This window comes from Molossus molossus, unplaced genomic scaffold (assembly GCF_014108415.1).
Source record: "Molossus molossus isolate mMolMol1 unplaced genomic scaffold, mMolMol1.p scaffold_m16_p_22, whole genome shotgun sequence".
In the NCBI taxonomy this organism is placed as follows: Eukaryota; Metazoa; Chordata; class Mammalia; order Chiroptera; family Molossidae; genus Molossus; species Molossus molossus.
In genome coordinates, this window is record NW_023425358.1 from 32,808,055 (window position 1) to 32,828,649 (window position 20,595).

The 20,595-nt window shown below is 37.8% G+C and overlaps 1 protein-coding gene across 3 annotated transcripts in view; it reads left to right on the forward strand.

Moving 5' to 3' along the window:
* Positions 1-20,595, forward strand: part of NAA25 (N-alpha-acetyltransferase 25, NatB auxiliary subunit) — a 92,128-nt gene that overhangs the window by 36,678 nt on the left and 34,855 nt on the right. For all 3 annotated transcript variants that reach the window (XM_036277063.1, XM_036277062.1, XM_036277064.1), the window contains 10 exons: positions 332-417; positions 1,031-1,169; positions 2,419-2,537; positions 9,349-9,423; positions 10,559-10,666; positions 11,209-11,287; positions 13,023-13,134; positions 13,685-13,774; positions 14,472-14,641; positions 17,798-17,910. In XM_036277063.1, the coding sequence (XP_036132956.1) occupies positions 358-417; positions 1,031-1,169; positions 2,419-2,537; positions 9,349-9,423; positions 10,559-10,666; positions 11,209-11,287; positions 13,023-13,134; positions 13,685-13,774; positions 14,472-14,641; positions 17,798-17,910 (1,065 nt within the window). In that variant the 5' untranslated portion in view covers positions 332-357. The remainder of the gene's footprint in view (positions 1-331; positions 418-1,030; positions 1,170-2,418; positions 2,538-9,348; positions 9,424-10,558; positions 10,667-11,208; positions 11,288-13,022; positions 13,135-13,684; positions 13,775-14,471; positions 14,642-17,797; positions 17,911-20,595) is intronic.

Genomic DNA, 20,595 nt, shown 5'->3' on the forward strand with positions numbered 1-20,595 from the left:
CTGAGGACACTTTTGCATTTATCTTCAGACAGAGAGGGAGGAAGAGAGAGAGAGAAACATTGTCATGAGAGAGACACATCAAGTGGTTGCCACCCACACGACCCCAACCAGGGCCCGGGACAAACTGCAACCGAAGCACGTGCCCCTAGCGGGAACCAAACCCGGGACTCTCCACTCCACGGCCAATGCTCTAATTGCTGAGCCAAACCGGCCAGGGCTCCATGATGTTTTTTATACCGAATTAATATACTTTCTGAAACATTTCATACTAGCCTGTTCATTTTTCAACCTATTGTTGAAGGAATATAACTCATAATTTCTCTTTTCATAGATTATCTTGATAATGGTAATAATAAAATGGCAATTCAGCAAGCAGATAAACTATTGAAGAAACATAAGGATCTTCATTGTGCTAAGGTGAGTTCATTTGCCCTTGAGTTACTTATATTTGTTGGGTTATATATTCTAATTTCAGAGAAATTTAAAGGAGAAAGATGTTTAATTAATCTCTAGTAATTTTCAGAGTATTTTTTTGATCACTTAAATGCCATCAGTAGTATTTATTTAAAAGCTAGCTATTAATTTCTTTGAACATAACTTATCTAATGTAATTATTTTACTTATACAGAGTCTTTTAAGCAATATTTTGTTTTTTTCTGTGTTTTTTTTTTAAATCCTCATCTAAGGACATGCTTATTGATTTGAGAGAGAGAAAAACAAACATCAGTTCATTGTTTCACCTATTCACGCGTTCCTTGGTTGCCTCTTGCGTGTACCCTGACCAAGGATTGAACTCACAACCTTGGCATATTGGGATGATGCTCCATCCTACTGAGCCACTGGACCAGGGCAGGGCTTGTGTTCTTAATAATAGGAAATAGGAAAGAATCTTGATTTGCTTATATTTTTAGTAAAATGGTGTAGTTGAATTACAACTTAAGCATACCTTACAACTTTCCCTGTGCTTTCAAATTGGCTTTCTGTGGTTCGTATTTCCTTTTTAACCTGATTTGTCTTCTCTTTCTATCAGGTTTTAAAGGCAATTGGTTTACAGAGAACTGGAAAGCAAGAGGAAGCCTTCACCTTGGCACAGGAGGTGGCAGCCCTTGAACCTACAGATGACAACTCGCTGCAGGCACTGACTATTCTTTACCGGGAGATGCATCGTCGTATGTTTCTTTCTTTTCATTACTTTTAAACCTGAGCTTTTGGGTATTTCTGATTGAGTTCTCTATTTGTCTGATTTACTTATCACTCATGATGTGAGTGGATGGCAAAGGTAAAATAATGCATTAACCATGATTTCTGAAGACTGTAGATAGAAAGGATTTTTTTTGTGTGTATTAGGATTCTTGAATAGGAATGAGGACTTGAAATTCATTTGTAGCATTATGACTTGCTGAATGGAAGTTACCCTTTTTTTTTTACCTTTTTTACAAGATTTTTATTGATTGATTTTTTTTTCCTTTTAGAGAGAGAAAGGGAGAGGGAGAGACAGAGAGAGAAAGAAAAACATCAGTGTAGGAGTGTAACATAGATTGGCTGCCCCCTCCATGCCCCATCTGGGGATCTAGCCTACAACCATGGCACCCTGATCGGGAATCTAACAGGCACCCTCCCCCACACTGATATATAGACAAAAACAGAGAATAGCATAATAAATGTCATTGTACTCATTACTGGTCTTCAGCAATTATTGACACATGATGTATTTTATTTATATCCCTCCCCCTGCTAAATTATTTCTAATCATATTCTAGATAGCCTGCCATTTCATCTGTAAAGTTGTTTTTATTGTTGATTTAAATACATTTATTATGAAATAATACATATTTTTATTAATACATATTATAGAAGAGTATATTTTATGTAACTAGACAATTTGATGTGGAATAATGAACATTTATTAATAATGCCCAACTTAAGAATTTAGAGCATTATCAGTACTAAGAATGCTTTCTTTGTGTTCCATATCAATCTCATTTCCTCGTTTACTTCCCAAGAGGTACTCGCTGTCCTGAATATATATTTTTTAAAAAATTTTTAAAATTTATTTTTAGAGAGGGAGGAAGGGAGAGGGAGAGAGAGACAGAAACATCGATGAGTGAGAACATTGATTGACTGCCTCCTGAATGCCCCCCACTGGGGGTTTGGCCTGCAACCTGGGCATATGCCCTAACTGGGAACCGAACCAGGGACCTCTTGGTGCATGGGTCGACGCTCAACTACTGAGCCACACTGGCCAGGCTGTCCTGAATATTTTTTATTTTCTTACTTTTCTTTAAATCTTGATTACATTTGCTTTTCTAAGTAATTTTTAGTTTTGCTTAATTTTGAACTTAATATAAAAAATTAAATGGTGTTAAGATTTAAGTTATGCTTCAGTAATGAAAGACATCCTGTTTCTTTTTACCTTAGCGGAGTTAGTTACAAAACTTTATGAGGCAGCTGTGAAGAAAGTTCCCAATAGCGAAGAGTATCACTCTCACCTCTTCATGGCCTATGCAAGAGTGGGAGAATACAAGAAAATGCAACAGGTAACTTGATCTCCACCCTCCTGGGCTGTGGGATTTGCTATTAAAGTCTCTTTAATATGATTTAATTGCAGTGGTGTGTGCACATGTGCATGTGTGTGTTTGCACATATGTGGAGATCAGCCAGCTATTTTCTTTGTGTGTTTGAAAGATAAACTGGTACTCAAGTTTTAAAAAATGTTTCATTTGGGGAAATTTGATTGTTCCTCTTTTGTAGCCTGATGGCATTTTATTTTATTTTATTTTTATTTCTCACCTGACGATATTTTTTCATTTATTATCATACAGCGTGGGAGGGAGGGAGGGAGGGAGATAGAGACAGAGAGAAACATCGATGTGATAGAACGGTATGTGCCCTTGGCCAGAATCAAACCCATGACTTTTTGGTCTGAGGGCCGATGCTCTAAGCACTGAGCAAAACCAGCCAGGGCACCTGATGGCATTTTAAAAAAAATCTTCACCTGAGGATATTTTTACATTAATTTTTTTAGATAGAGTGGGGAGGGAGAGAGAGAGAGAGAGAGAGAGAGAGAGAGAAACATTGATTGGTTGCCTCCTACCTGACCTGCCAGGTCCAGGGATAGAATGGTAATCGAACCTGAGACTCTTTTGTCTGAGGGCCAATGCTCTAACTGCTGAGCCAAACTAGCCAGGGCCTGATGGCATGTTTTGTCTGGTTCTGGTAAGTTGACTTCAAATTCCCCTCTATCAGGTTGTTGTTATAATTTTAGAAAATGGGTAGAAATCCCCGTGCAAAAAATGAACAAACCATAGAAAGATTAACTTTAAAGTTTACATGTAATTTGTAATTATTTAACTATATAGAGTTTGATGAGATTTTAAAATCCGATGGGGGGGGGGGGGAGAAATTCCCATTGCTTGGGATACTTTTTTTGCCAGTTACCACATTTTAGGTGTTCCTTATATGTGTGGGAAGGAGCCTCATTTGGCACATTTGGACTAGTGGTTGGGTAAAGCTGACTTCTCAGAGAAATTAGGCTTGCACTGGTAAGTCCATAAAGAGTTATGGACTTATATACTATATACATATATACATATATTTTTAATGCTTTGTGGCCCTGCCCGTGTTGCCTTAATGGATTGAGCACTGTCCTATGGACTGTGAGGCCCTGGTTCGATTCCTGGGTTGCCGGCTCCATCCCCAATTTGGGATGTGCAGGAGGGAGCCGATTGATGTATCTCTCTCACATCGGTGTTTCTATCTCTTTAAAAATTCAATAAAAACACATTTTAAAAAATGCTTTGTGCCCTGGCCAGTTAGGCTCTGTGGTTAGAGCATTAGTCCGAGGACCAAAGAATCTCATGTTTGATTCCTGGTCAAGGGCATGTACCTTGGTTGCAGGTTCGATCCGTAGCCCTGGTTGGGGTCATTTGGGAGCCAACCAATCAATGTGTCTCTCACATCTCTCTCCCACTCTATCTAAAAAACAAACAAATAAATAAATTAAATTAAAAAATGCTTTGTAGGTATAGTCTGAAGGCAGAGCTTTCTTATTTGGGTTTTTCTTCTTTAAATATCACATTATAACAAATAAGGGAGCGTGGGAGATATATTAATATAAATTCTCAAAATTCATTTTGTATTTGCTTGTGCAAGTTATTAATTTTTTAAAATCCTCACCTAAAAACATGCTTTTATTGATTTTAGAGAGAGAGGAAGGTAGAGGGAGGGACAGAGAGGAAGAGGGAGAGAGAGAGAGAAAGAGAAACATCGATGTAAAAAGAGAAAGAGTAAACATCGATCGATCAGTTGCCTCTTGCACGGGCCCTAACTGGAGATCGAACCTGCAACTTAGGTATGTGTCCTGACTGGGAATTGAACCTGCATCCTTTTGGTGTACAGGACAGTGCTGCAGTCAAATTAGCCACACCAACCAGGGCACTTAATGCAAATTTTTTAATTGGAAGAATTTGCCCTGGCCGGTTTGGCTCAGCGGTTAGAGCATCGGCCTGCGGTCCAGAGAGACCCGGGTTCAGTTCACGCTAAGGGCATGTACCTCGGTTGCAGTTTGTCCCCGGCCCTGGTTGGTCGTGTGGGTGGCAGCCACTAGATGTGGCCCTTTCACATCAATGTTTCTCTCTCTTTTTCTCTCCCTCTCTCCCTCCCACTCTATCTGAACAAAAAACGAAGAAATGTCCTTGGGTGAGGGTAAAAAAAAAAAATTAAATTGGAAGAATTTTTTTTGACCCAAATACAATTCTTTGAAGGAATTTTATCATTTTATTTACTGATGGAATATAGTCTCAGGAAAAGTATTCAGAAATTATAATTTTTCTTTTAATGCAGAAAGGGTGTATTTTAAATAATTGGCTGCACTAACATGCATATATGTAAATCCTTATTTTTACTTCTAGGAATATAGAAATGTAGTAAATGTTCATCAATACTGATATAGTTTAAAAAATTATGGTTCCTCTATATGATAGAATAAAATGCAATACCGCCCCCCACAAACGGTACTGTGTGTCTTCATTTGTTGACATAGAAAGGTGTTCTAATATGTGTTCATTGAGAAGAGTGGATAATAAAATGGCCTCTCCTCCCACTGCCCTCATATCCACCCCTTAATAAAATACATACATATAAGCATATGTACCAAAGTGTTAACAGGATACTGGGCTATGATTACTTTTCATCATTTCTTTTTCTTTTTTTTAGAGTGTTTGTTAATTTCATGATTTCACAAAATGTATTTTTGAAATATGTATATTACACACATATAAAATAACAAAAAGGGCAAGTTCATGCAAGAGCAATATTAAGGTAGATTTTGACATAAATGAGAAAAATGCGCCACTTGAACACATTTTATTTTTGTGTAGTTTAACTTTACTTCTTGCCAGAGATATATACAGTTTTGCATCTCTTTTTAAAAAATCCTCACCCGAGGGTATTTTTTATTGATTTGAGAGTGAGAGGAAGGGAGAGAGAAACATAAATGCGCTAGTGAAACATTGATTGGTATCTTCCAGTATGTGCCCTGACTGGGGACTGAACCCATAATCTAGGCATGTGCCTAGACTTGAAATTGAACCTGTAACCTCAACCAATAATGCTCAACCAATTGAGCCACCTGGCCAGGCAGTTTTGCATCTTGATTTTTCGAGATACTGCTTTGATGTGGCTTAACTGTTACAATTCCTTTTTTAAATTTTTAAAAATTTTCAGAGTCTAGGCAAATTGTTTGTTTATTTATTTATTTTGTTAATCCTCACTCAAGGCCCTGGCCAGTTTGGCTCAGCGGTTAGAGCGTCGGCCTGCGGTCCGGAGAGACCCGGGTTCGGTTCCCGCTAAGGGCATGTACTTCGGTTGCAGTTTGTCCCCGGCCCTGGTTGGTCGTGCGGGTGGCAGCCACTCGATGTGTCCCTTCACGTCGATGTTTCTCACTCTCTCTCTCTCTCTCCCTCCCCCTCTATCTGTACAAAAAATGGAAAAATATCCTCGGGTGAGGATAAAAAAAAAAAAAAAAAAAAAAAAAAAAAATCCTCACTCAAGGATATTTTTTCATTGATTTTTAGATAAAGTGGAAGGTAATGAGGGGGAGAGAAGGAGAGAGAAACATTGATTTGTTTCACTTACTTATGCATTTATGCACGCATTCATTGGTTAATTCTTGTATGTGCCCTGACTGGGGATCAAATGGCAACCTTGGAGCATCGGAATGGTGCTCTAACCATCTGAGCTACCCGGCTAGGTTAATAATTACAGTTTTTAAATATGTTTTACCTGTATCTTGGTTTTGTATTATTCCAGTCTCATGTATTGGAAGAATGGAATAGACTACTATAGTGATAGATGTTTTAGAGTGGAATGCCTAATTTTTATTCTACCTGTGTTGCTGTTTATGGTAGTTACAGTTTCTTAGCTTATATGCATGTTTATTTTGAAAGTGGTATGTCAGTCCAAGGAAATACGTATTTTACAAATTAAATGTGCTGTTTCATGAGGTTGAGGGCTTCTGTTTTGTTCATTGCTGAATCCTCAGCTTCTAGAATAGCATCTGCATAATAAATATTTGTTAAATAAATGAATGATTTATAATAAACTGTTGGAGGTAGAAGGGAGGAAGCCAGAGAATCAGAAAACTTAAGGACTGTCCTGAATGACATCTCTGGCAGGTACTTTTTAAAACTGCCTTGAATGAAGAATTTCTAGTCAGTCATATTGTGATTAGACTTTCCTTTTTCTGTAGATGACATTTCTGTTCTCTGAGTCACCAGTTTATAGCCATGTTTTTCAAACTTGTCTATCTTCAAAAGTTTTATGTATCAGCAAAATATTAGTATCTGCAAGATAGTAGGATGTGGGCATGAAAACTTTGCCTTTTATATTAAAAATTTATATTAGTTTTATATTTTTATTTCTGCATGTCATTATAAAAAGTGTTTTCTTTCTCCAAGTTATCAAGTAAAATTAACACTTTGCATTCCATTCCCCCTGAGTTTGGTGTTGGAAGTAGGGACTTCAAACCAGCATAGACTCTCCTACCCTGTGTGTCTGTTTTGTCTCCAGATCATCTTGATTCTGACTCCACAGTGTCTTTGAGGTCTCTCTTCTATTTAATCTTCCTCTTCCTGGTTTAGTTCCTCATCGCCTCACCTCTTCTTTTTTCCTGTTTTCTTTCTTCACTGCTAAAATACTCTTCCTAGAAGAGGGTAGATTTATACACATTAGTCCCTTACTCCTTAAGACTTCATTTTGAATGCCTTACAACAAAGTCACCTCAGTCTGCCTTTTAGCCCTCTTCCTTACTACTCACTACCCTTAATCCTTTGTTTTAGCCAGATGTCCTACTGTTCTTGTCAACGTGTTTTTTCTTTCTTTAATTAATGTTTTTATTTTACCTCATTTTGCTTCTACCTAGAACTGGTTCACTTACCCATTCACCTCAAATATTTGCATTTATACATGTCTCCTTACCCCCCATCTTTGCCTGTAGACATACTGTTTGACCTTCAGGGTCCATCTGAAAGACTGCTACTTTGGAGGCTTTATTGGTTAAACTCCCTGCTCTATTTTCTCTTAAAGGAAGAAGAGAGGAATAAGCAAACTTAACCTTGCTTTTCTTAGAAACACCCCAGGATGGTGTTTTTGTATAGGATGTTTATTTTTATTGCCAAGTATATTTTAGTAATTTGTGTATTTGTCTTATCTTCCTAGATTGACTTGAGAGAAACATTGTCACTTATTTATGATTCATTAACTTTTTTTTTTTTTTTTTAGAAAGAGAGGGGGAGAGAGAGAGAAATATTGACTTTTGTTGTTCTACTTATTTATGCATTCATTGGTTGTTTCTTCTTTTTTTTTTTTAATCCTCACCCGAGGACATTTTTTCCATTTTTTTTTGTTCAGATAGAGTGTGGGAGGGAGAGAGAGAGAGAGAAACATCGACGTGAAAGGGACACGTCGAGTGGCTGCCACCCACACGACCAACCAGGGCCGGGGACAAACTGCAACCAAGGTACGCGCCCTTAGCGGGAACCGAACCCGGGTCTCCCAGGACCGTAGGCCGACGCTCTAACCGCTGAGCCCAACCGGCCAGGGCCATTGGTTGTTTCTTGTATATGCCCTGATCAGGGATTGAACCTACAACCTTGGTGTATTGGGATAATGCTGTAATCAACTGAGCTACTCGGCTAGGGCTTATCTTTCCCTAGCTTTTAAGTGCCTTTGGGACCAGGACACAATCTTTGGCAGGAATAGGCAGTTCCACTTAATAGAGGCTCCATGAAAATTTTAAAGTGGATTGAAGATAGGCAAAAGGTTTTAAAGAGTAGCTGTGATAGCTGATGGAGTTCATAGCATTGATTATTAGTTGGCTAATTATGGATAGATCCTCTGTTATGTATGAATAGATCTATTTTGCTCTTTCTTGCCATGTCCCTGCTTTTAAGTATTTGTATACTATACATTTCACAATGAAAGGATTTGATTCTAATTAATGGTGTCTTGAAAGAACCTGATTATTTTCCTAATCTAAGAAATTTTTCAATTATTATGTTAGTAATCTTTTCTAATTTTGAAGTTTAAATATACTGTCTGGATTTCTTTTTTTATTTTATTTTTTTTTATCCTCACCCGAGGACGTTTTTCAATATTTTGTTCAGATAGAGTGAGAGGGAGAGAGAGAGAGAGAAACATCGACGTGAAAGCGACACATCGAGTGGTTGCCACCCACACGACCCAACCAGGGCCGGGGACAAACTGCAACCAAGGTACGTGCCCTTAGCGGGAACCGAACCCGGGTCTCTCCGGACTGCAGGCCGACGCTCTAACCGCTGAGCCAAACCGGCCAGGGCTGGATTTCTTTATTTTACTATAACTGGTTAGTGTGATGTCTTTAATAAAGTTTTTTTACTGAATTCATAACCCACATTTTGTGTTTTGTATTTTTTATTTTTTGTGGTATGTGCCCCTAGCGGGAACTGAACCCCGGACTCTCTGGTCCGCATGCCGATGCTCAACCGCTGAGCCAAACTGGCCAGGGCATACACACATTTTGTGTTTGTTTTGGTATTCTATTGGGACTATATTGGATTGTAGTATTTTCTAGAAATACTGGGTTTTAATTTGAGAAAATCTATTTCAAAGGTGAAATATTTCTGATATAAAAATTCATGTTTGTGATTACATGTATTGTTAGCCAATAGAGAATGTCCATCAAGTCACTAGGCACTTACTGGGATATAGAAGCGCATTGCTATTCTCCTAGGAAACATCTTGCCATATATCATTAATTGCCCTCTGTATAATCTTTTCTAAATTAAGTATTTATGGCTCTATGTCTTTCAGGCTGGCATGGCTCTATATAAGATTGTTCCCAAAAACCCTTACTACTTTTGGTCTGTGATGAGCTTAATTATGCAAGTGAGTATGGCATTCAGAATGGGATTGAGATTTGTTTGTATTTTTGTATATGGTTATTGTCCTTAATGTGTCTTGTGAACGTCTCAGGTAATGTGTTGTAGCATGTGTCCATCGGGGACTTTACATATTGCCAGTTGAGTTTTGAGTTGGGGACTTTTGGTATTCTTTATGAGTTGGTATATTGGTTTATTTGTGTGTAGTACATACTGTATTTCCCCTGAATCTTAGATCCATTACTAGGTTATTTGATCAAGTCTGAGCCCTGAAATGTTGGTATTTTGATTTGAGGTTTGTCTTTAAGACAGTATTGTTGTTTAATGCACAGGTTATTGAACTGGGTGACCTTGTTTTATTACTTTTGCTTTCTGAGCCTCGGTTTGCTCTTTTACAGAATGGAGATGCTCATCTCCCAGAGATAATATAAGGACCAAAATGAGATACAGTGTAGGAGAGGATGGGGAGGTAGCAGTTAAAATGTAGCAGTTAAGAACAGGGGGGCTCTGGGTTTAGACAGGTCTGTGTTCAAATACTAGCTTCATGTTATGTCTTGGAGAACAGTGGGAAATCTCTTAACATTATTTTATCTATAAATAAGCATAATAGCTACCCTGAAAGGTTGTTTACAGTGGGTAAATGAGCCCTGAGCAGAATCTGGCAGTGTTAAAATTATTAATACCATTCATCCATTTTAATTACCAATCTAAGGTAATTATGTAGCTAGTAGTAGCTGTATAAACAATCGGCATTTTCCTTCTAATATATAAACATCTCTAAAAGACATCTGGGAAGCTTTTCTCTTCAAATACTTGATGATACCCTTTGTATATAATAAACAGTATAGGCATACTCCCTGTTAACATATTTCTAGAAAAATGTGTAAACAATCTATTTAAAAGTTAGGTCATACTTTGGAAACTCAGTATTTCAAGAATACGTAGGAGAACAAATTTTTAATAAAGAAATCTCTTGTAAAGCAAATCACTCTAATGTATCTTCTTGGCAGGTTCAAATTAGGCTGGATATTTGACATAGAATGATAATTATATGCTGGAGTTGTGGTAATGGTCTGCATGGTAATATAAATACTGCAAGCAGGGAGAAATTAGAATGAAACATTTGTTTTTTTCTCTTCTAGTCTATATCAGCACAGGATGAAAACCTCTCAAAAACTATGTTTCTACCCCTTGCTGAGAGAATGGTAGAAAAAATGGTGAAAGAGGACAAAATAGAAGCTGAGGCTGAAGTGAGTAATTTAAGCCCTTTTTTTGTATTGACATGATTTTGATATTGCTACAATACTGTGAACGGTTGCCTTATTCCATGTAGAGGGCTGGGTCCTCACTCTTGCCCTTTGTGTAAATGTGAAGCTTTGGAAGCTCCCAGCTTAGGTAAAATGAACATGGAACTGTTTCAACAAATTATCTATTTTGAGATGTATATAGATAGGGAAGATTCTGTTGTCTGATTCTTACTGTTAATTTCATCTCATTTGAAAACAGTGTTCTTTTTTATTAAAGAACTTCTTAAAAATAAATGACTTTTTCCTTTTTTAAAATTATCGTTGAAATTCAGTATTATTTTCTATTGGTTGCAGGTATACAGCATAGTGGATAGACATTTATAGAATTTATAAAGTCTCCCCGATAAATCTAGTACCCATCTGGCACAATACGTAGTTATTACAATGTTATTGACTATATTCCCTATACTGTACTTTACATCCCTGTGATTATCTTTTTATTAATGAAAAGTTTCAGTGATTGCACCTGTTTGTTTTTCTATAAGGTTGAACTTTATTATATGATCCTGGAGCGTTTGGGAAAGTACCAGGAAGCCTTGGATGTCATCAGAGGAAAATTAGGAGGTAATTTTGAAAAAAAATTTTTTTAATCCTCATCCAAGGATGTGTTTTTTCCCCATTTATCATCAAACAGAGTGGGGGAGGAGAGAGAGAGACATCCATGAGAGAGAGACACATCGACTGGTTGCCTCCTGCACAACCCCAACCAGTGCAGGGGACCGAACTGCAACCGAGGGACATGCCCTTGACCAGAATCAAACCTGCGACTCTTTGGTCTGAGGGGTGGTCGCTGAGCCAAATCGGCCAGGGTGAAAGTTTTCTTAAAGTATTTTTTCCTGTTTAAACATGAAAAATGTTGCCCAGCTGGTGTGGCTCAGTGCTTGAGCGTCTGCCCATGTACCAAGAGGTCGCTGGTTCGAGTCCCTTTCAGGGCACATGCCCAGGTTGTGGGCCCGATCCCTACTGTGGGGTATGTAGGAGGCAACCAAATGATGTTCTCTCTCATCGGTGTTTCTCTCCCTCCCTCTCCTTTCCTCTCTCTCTAAAATCAATAAAGAAAAAAAGATAAACATGAAAAATGTTTAGTGTGGGAAATTTCTTCTTCAAACAGAAACAAAGATACAAAGACATAAAAAAAGGCACTTGTGATCATTTTGTTTTCCATATGTTTGTGTGTCTTACATTTATTTTTTTATTTTTAATCCTCACCCAAGGATATTTTTTCATTTATCATCAGATAGAGGGAGAGTGAGGGAGAGAAAGAGAGAGAAAAACATCGATGTGAGAGAGACATATCAAGTGGTTGCCTCCCACACGACTGACCAGGGCCAGGGATGAACCTCAACTGACGTATGTGCCCTTGACTGGAATCAAACCTGAGACTCATTGGTCTGAGGTCCGACACTCTAACCACTGAACAAAACCAGCCAGGGCTTATTTTTTTTTTTTTTTTTAAGTATATTTTAAATTAAATTATTGGGATGACATTGGTTAATAAAATTATATAGGTTTCAGGTATACACTTCTATAGAACATTGTATATTGTATTGTGTGTTCACCACCCCAAGTTAAATATCCTTCTATCTTCATTTATCTCCCCTTTATCCTCTTCTACCTCCTCTACCTCCTTTCCCTGTTGTAAGCACCATACTGTTGTCTGTGTCTATGAGTTCTGTTTTCTAAAATATTTTTTAATTGAAAATAATTCAGGAATTCATAAAGGTTTTGAGTATGAAAGGTTCTACCCCAGCTCTCCAGCTCTCTGCCTTCTAGGTTCTTCTCCAGTTACTTGTTCTGTGTATTCTAAAGATGTATTTTCTCTCCACCCCGTTTTTTAAACAAATGACAGCATACTATACCAGGCCCATAGAGTAATCTTACTCAGCAGAGCGTCAGCCTGTGATCCAGAGAGACCCGGTTTTGGTTCCCACTAAGGGCACGTACGTTGGTTGCGGTTTGTCCCTGGCCCTGGTTGGTCGTGTGGGTGGCAGCCACTTGATGTGACCCTTTCACGTCGATGTTTCTCTCTCTCTCTCTCTCTCTATCCCCTCTCCCTCCCCCTCCCCTCTACTCTGTCTAAAAATCATTGGGAAAATATCCTCAAGTGAGGATTAACAAAAAAAAAGGTACTTTTTTCTTTTCAGTAAAATGATTTTTAGTAAGGTAGTAGTTTGTATCTAATAATGGCTCTATTTTCTAAGAGAGTGAAAATGTGATATTTTTCTTGTGTTTGGACTTTATTTTAGTTTCTGAGCAGAAATGAAACCAATTTACCAACTATTATAACTTTTAATTGTAGAGAAGTTGACCAGTGAGATTCAAAGTCGGGAAAATAAATGCATGGCTATGTACAAAAAGCTGAGCAAGTGGCCAGAGTGCAATGCCCTTTCCCGGCGCCTCTTACTGAAAAAGTGAGTAGATGCTTCTTTTTGGAGTATGAAACTAGAGTCGGGCTTTCAGGTGTCATTATTGAGGTGTTTTATCTATGTGTTTTGAGATTTCTTGGCATAAAGTGAAATCTTTTAGTAGTGTGTCCTGAATATTTTTAAAAGTTTTTGATGAACCATTATCTTTTAGAAAAGAGTTTCTATATCTTTAGACTGAACACTGAAAACTGTCAAATTTAATACTCAATATTGGTCTAAAAGAGAGATCCCTCTCCCCCACAATTTATGAAGTGCTAATGTAGGGAGTTTTCTGTTAAGAATATTAGTTTTCTAGACCATGTCATTTTATTGAAGGAAAGAGTAGTCAAGATCTTAAGTTTTTTACTTTGAAAATACCTCTGGAGTGCTGCCCTTTTGGGGCTGTACAGGAACACTCGGGGCGGGGGGGGGTGGGGGGGCTTCCTAATAAAAACCAAAATAGTACTTAGAAAATAAGTTTACTATTATGGTTCCTAAGGCAGATTTGTCACAATTGGGTTTAATCCTGTGTGCACCATTCAATCTGATATTTTAGCTCAGATGACTGGCAGTTCTATCTGACTTACTTCGATTCTGTCTTTCGGCTGATTGAAGAGGCCTGGACTCCTCCTGCTGAAGGTGAACAGTAAGTTGTCTTCTTTCCTGAGTTACAATGGCACTTTTTTGTTGTTGTTTGTTATTTTTTCCTTTTATTTTACAATGACACTAAACCTAATTAAATTCTTTTCCTGTGTCAATAATTTATCCCTTTTAAAGTAAGATTTTTTCTCCATTTTTTAAAATTATAAAGTAAAAAGTATGTAAAAATTACTATTCTTTTTTTTTTTTAAGAATGAGGTAGAGGGCCCTGGCCGGTTTGGCTCAATGGTTAGAATGTTGGCCCATGGACCAAAGAGTTACTTGTTCGATTCCGGTCAAGGCACGTACCTCGGTTGCAGTTCTTCCCTGGTCCTGGTCAGGTTGTGCAGGAGGCAACCAGTCGATGTGTCTCTCTCACGTTGATGTTTCTCTCTCTCTCCCCTTCCCTCTCTATCTGATGATAAATGGAAAAATATTCTCATGTGAGGATTAAAAAAAAAAAAGAAAGGTAGAGAGTGGTTAATCACTCTAAAGTAATCAAATGCCAAAATTGGGAGTAATCATATGCCATATTACCTGCCAGAATGTGCTTAAAGCTCTCTTTTATTCCCATTTGTATTGTTTTATAATTATGAAAATGCTTTTTCTTATTTTTTTATTTGTATCTTCAAATCAGTTTGGCTTGTAAGTTTTAGAATGGACAATAGAGGCACAAAATACTTTTATCGTGTGTTTATACTTAGCTCTTTAGAAGGAGAAGTACATTATTCTGCAGAAGAAGCTGTGAAGTTTATAGAAGATCGGATAACAGAAGAATCTAAAAGTTCTCGCCATCTTCGAGGACCACATCTAGCTAAACTGGAGCTGATTAGACGTTTACGACGTCAAGGTTTTAATGATGAGTATAAACTGGGTAAGAAACTGTAGTGATATTTGTGAACCCTGGAGAAGATAGATACCCAGGTGTGCTATTCATTGTCTGAGGCCTACAATGGCAGTCCTTTGTGGGCAGCAAATGTCTTCATAACCTGAAAATATTTACTAATGCATCACTTATAAAATTAGCCCTCAATTTCTCCCTTGTCCATCAGAGTCTTCGTGAGACTTTTTTTGCTGACCCAACAATAATGTCAAAATCAATTTCAAAGTAAAATAGCCAGGTTTCTAAAAGTTTTGGGATTTTTTGAAATGTATGTAAGGTTTCTTGAAAATCTGCTCCCAGCACTCACATTGATGAAAGAGCGTCCAGCTGAGTTAGGGCAATTAACAGTTGAAGATAAAGTTTATAAGGATAATGACAAGATGGGGAAAAAGAACGATTTGGACAGTGAAGTATTAAGAGAGGCCTTCAGGAAATTTAATGAAGCATTTAGATTTTTTGTAAAATGGTTCATGTTGAGCTTATTGCACAAGAAGTAAAGGATGTTATAGCCCTGGCCGGTTTGGCTCAGCGGTTAGAGCGTCGTCCTGCGGTCCAGAGAGACCCGGGTTCGGTTCCCGCTAAGGGCACGTACCTCGGTTGCAGTTTGTCCCCGGCCCTGGTCGGTTGTGCGAGTGGCAGCCACTCAATGTGTTCCTTTCATGTCGATGTTTCTCTCTCTCTCTCTGTTCCTCTCTCTCCCTCCCACTCTACCTGAACAAAAAATGGAAAAAATGTCCTCGGGTGAGGATAAAAAAAAGAAAAAAAAAAAGGATGTTATATTGTGTTTGTTTATAATTTTGTTGGAAAAATGGCACACCTTCCCCCCAAAGCAGTAATTCTTTGCCAATACTAAGTATTAGCTTATAGTAATTATGCACTAAATTTTGTTTTTTAGATAATAGACTTTATTAATTTTTCAATTTTATTGTTTAAGATAAAGCTCCAAAGAAACCTTTTTCTCCATTATTATGGAACTTTTGTTCTCATTAGAAGTTGATAAACTGTAAGTTATTTTTTTAGGGACCAGTTGTCCTATGATCATGAGCACTTCTAATACCTGAAACCTGTCCTAGAATATCTCTGATCATTTTAGTCATTTAAGTTATGTTCTTTGCAGCTCGTTCTAAAATTAACTGTGGACTTCTCTCTGTCATTACCTTTGTAGATTATTCACAACCAATTTTGAATTCCATGTTAACTTTTTTCTTTGGATCTACCTCAATAATCTGTCTATATTAGTTCAAGAATTACAAATGAAAATTTGTGTGTGACCTTTAGCAAAATATTGTTAAAATAGATTTCAATGAATTGCTTTCTTTCCAAAGCTGGATATAAAAGTATTTGAATCTGCTTTGACACTTGCTATATTCATCTTCTATTTTTCTTTCTTGCCATCAGCCTGCATCTTACAAATTTATGAGGTTTTCTAGCCACCATAATTTTTTTTTTTTTTTTTTTTTTTTTTTGCCATTACCAGTGAGTGATTCTCAGTCTCAATCCTGTGAAAATCTGGTTTAAGCTATGGACCTCTGTTCCTAGAGACATGGGAATAGGAACTGGGACCTAAAATTTTATAGAAATCTATGGTTAAAGTCTCTGCTTTGAGCCCTGGCCAGTTTGGCTCAGTGGTTGGAGTACATCAGCCTGTGGTCCAGAGAGACCTGGGTTCGGTTTCTGCTAAGGCCACGTACATCGGTTGCGGTTTGTCCTCTGCCCTGGTTGGGTTGTGCGGGTGGCAACCACTCGATGTGTCCCTTTCATGTCGATGTTTCTCTGTCTCTCTCTCTCCCTCCTACTCTATCTGAACAAAAAAATGGAAAAATGTCCTCGGGTGAGGGAAAAAAAAAGTCTCTGCGTTGAGACTTTAAACCCAGTTAAATTTGAGAGCATTTTATTATTTTCCTTCTTTTTTGTTTTTAATTTGAGGAAAAAATAAAATGAACTTGTAGCTTTCTGCATTTCCAGGTTTAAGTGTTTAATAGTGATCTTGGAATTATTGGCTTGGGGTTTTTCCATTTATTTTCTCTTCTATTGGTGTGCCTATTACCCAACATTACCTTTCTTCCTTTCTTTTTTTTTTAATGTTTTTATTTTATTTTATTTTTTAATAAAGAAAGGAAGGGAGATGGAGAGATAGAAACATCAATGAGAGAGAAACATTGGTTGACTGCCTCCTGCATGCCCTCTACTGGAGATTGAGCCTGCAATTTGGCCATGTGCCCTGACTGGGAATCGAACCTGCCACCTCTCAGTGTGTGTGTCAATGCTCAACCACTGAGCACACCATCTGGGCAACATGGCCTTTCATTTAATTAATATTTATTTGATACTTCTGAAGTAATTCAGGAACTGTTGTGGAGAGAAACATGTTTGTTTAATGTTTGCATATAAACTTAATTCTTTATTTAAATTTTAATGAAAATTTTAGTTGAATGAAAAGCATCACATTTCCAAAGTGTAATAATAGGTCAACTGAATTGTAAGATTCTACTTTGTTGTTTTTTTTTTTTAAATAGGTTTTTATTGATTTCAGAGAGAGGAAGGGAAGAGAGAGAGATAGAAACATTGATCAGCTGCCTCCTGCATGCCTCCTACTGGGGATTGAGCCCACAACCGAGCATGTGCCCTGACAGGGAATCAAACCAGGACCTCTTAGTTTATGGGACGATGCTCAATCGCCTGGCTGAGCAAAGTTTTTTTATTTTTAACTTGGCAGGCCAGCTTCTAGCCCTCGTTGTTCTCATTTATTCTTATGCAAGCATTCAAGCAAAAATTTAATTTAATTGAAATATTTTTCAAATCAGACCTTTTTTTTTTTAAATCCTCACCCCGAGGACATTTTTTTGATATTTTGTTCAGATAGAGTGGGAGGGGAGAGAGAGAGAGAGAAACATTGACGTGAAAGGGACACATCAAGTGGTCGCCACCCACACGACCCAACCAGGACCAGGGACAAACTGCAACCGAGGTACATGCCCTTAGGGGTAACCAAACCCGGGTCTCTCCAGACTGCAGGCTAATGCTCTAACTGCTGAGCCAAACTGGCTAGGGCTCAAATCATAAATTAGAAATTGCTTTCTAATTTACATAAATTAGAAATTGCTTCAGTTCATGAGTAATTTAGTGATTTTTATTTTTCTCTTTTAGGTGACCCAGAAGAATTAATGTTTCAGTATTTTAAAAAGTTTGGGGATAAGCCTTGTTGTTTTACAGACCTCAAGGTGTTTGTTGACCTCTTGCCTGCTTCACAGTGTACAAAAGTGAGTACAGTTTGGAATTCTGTTGGGTGCTTGTATTTATTGTAACTAGGTTAAGTGTTTGGGTTTCCTTTCTAAAATGAGTGAGAGTGGTGAACATGAGATATCAAGATAACTGCTCTATCATGCCAAATACTCTAGGGGCTATCAGATTAAAGGCATGATTTCTTATTAAGTTAAGCCACTAAGAGAATAAGTCACTGATAGATAATTAGATTTTCTTTTTTTTTTTGTTTTTATGTTGTTGTTTTGGAAATAATTTTAGATTTATATGCAGTTATAAGAGAAATAACAAAGAAATCCTTATACTCTTCACCCATTTTGTCCCACTGGTAACATATTGCATAATTATAGTATAATAACATAACTAGGAAATTAATACCAGTACAATCTACTGACCTGATTCAGATTTCACCAGTTTTGTATGCATTCATTTGTGTGTGTGCTGTGTGTTTTTAGTGCAGCATGTAGTGCACGTGAATGGATATGTGACCTCCTACCACAGTCAAGATACAGAACAGTTCACCACCAGGATCCTTTGTGCTACTCTTTCTTATCCATAGCTACCTCCCTGCACCTCCATCTTTCCCTATCCCTGCCCCATGGCAATAACTAATGTTTTCTATTTCTATAATTTTGTCATTTAAAGAATGTTATATAATGGAATCATATTATGTATAACCTTTAGAGATTGGCTTTTTTCACTCAGCATAATACCCTGGAGATTCATCCATTTGTTACATGTGTCAATAATTCATTTCTTTCTATTATATAGTATTTCGTGGTTTGGGTGTACCATGAGTTCTTTAACCTGTTGAAAGACATTTGGGTGTTTGTAGTTTTGAGCTATTACAAATTGACTTGCTATGAATATCTGTGTGCAGGTTTTGTGTGTGAACACAAGTGTTTATTTCTCTAAGAAAAATGCCCAGTAGTGCGATTGCTGGGTATTATGGTAGCTGTATGTTTAGTTTTCTTAAGGAATGGTCAAACTTTTCTGCAGTGGCTTTACCATTTAAAATTCCTATTAGCAGTGTATGAGTGATCCAGTTTCTCTGTATCCTCCTCAGCATTTAGTGTTGTCACTATTTTTTATTTTAGCCATTCTGATAGGTGTGTAGTGACATTTCATTATGGTTTTTCCCTAATAGTTAATGATGCTGAACATCTTTTATGTGCTTATTTGGTATCTTTATATTATTCTCAGTGAGTTGTCTGTGTCTTTTGCTCATTTCCTAGTTGATTTGTTTTTGTTTTTCACTATTGAGTTTTCAGGGTTCTTTATATATTCTAGATACAGGTCCTTTGTCAGATAGTGGTTTCAGATATTTTCTTCTAGTCTGTAGCTTATCTTTTATCCTCTTGACAGGATCTTTTGCAGAGCAAAAGATGAAGTCCAGTGGACTTCCCTTTTAATGTCTTATCTCTGATATGCTGAAAACTATAATAGTTAATCACTTATTATTTCAAACTGTGATTTATTTTTCCTGAAGTTACCTGAAACTCTAAGTCTTAAGGATTTGTAAATTTTTATTTATTTATTTAAAAAATGTTTATTTCTTTATTGATTTTTAGGAAGAGGAAGGGAGAGAGAGAGATAGAAACATCGATGAGAGAACATCAGTTGGCCACCTCCTGCATGCCCCCTTGGGGATCGGGTCCACAACCTGGACATGTGCCCTGACTGGGAATTGAACTGGCCTACTCCTGAGGCATGGGTTGATGCGCAACCACTGAGCCACACTGGCCAGGCACTTTTTTAAAATACATTTTTCTTTATTGATTTTAGAGAGAGGGGAGAAGAGAGAGAGAGAAACATCGATTAGAGAGAGAAACATCGATTGATTGGCCGCCTCCTGCATGCCGCATCCTGGGGATTGGGCCCACAACCTGGGCATCTGCCCTGACTGGGAATCAAGCCAGCAACCTCTTGGTGGATGGGACGACACTTAGTCCCTGAATGGTGGCTGGTGTATACCTTTTTATTTAAAGGAATCACTTTTATCCTGGCCAGTTTGGCTCAGTGATTAGAGTGTCAGCCCACAGACCAAAGGGTCTTGGGTTCAGTTCCAGTCATGGGCACATAACTCGGTTGTGGTTTGGTCCCCGGCCCAGTTGAGGCCACACAGGAGGCAACCAATCGATGTGTTTCTCTCACATCTATATTTCTGTTTCTCTCTTTCTTTCTCTCTCTCTCTCTTTCTCTCCTTCTCTCCCCCCCTCCCACCCTATCTGAAGATGTAAGCACTTTACAACCTCTCTTATCTGAAGCTAAAAGGAAGCACTTTAGACCTCTCTTAGGTGTATCTGAATTGCCAGCAAAGTGTATCTTTTGCACTTTGGGGCCATTATTAAGAATAATAGGGATTACTTGAATACAGCAAGAACTGCAGTACTGCTATAGTCAATCTGATAACCCAGAGAGCTACTAAGTAACTAATGGGTGGGTAGCATGTACAGTGATGTGAAAAAGACTCTGGAGAAAGGGATGATTTATGCCCTGGGTGGGATGGAGCAAGATTTCATCACAATACTCAGAATGGTATGAAATTTAAAACTTATGCAATGTTTATTACTGGAATTTTCCATTTAATATTTTTGTACCACAGTTGACTAGAGCTAACCAAAACTGTGGAAAGCAAAACTGAAGATAAAGGGAGTACTACTGTATTGGGAGTGTTTGTGAAT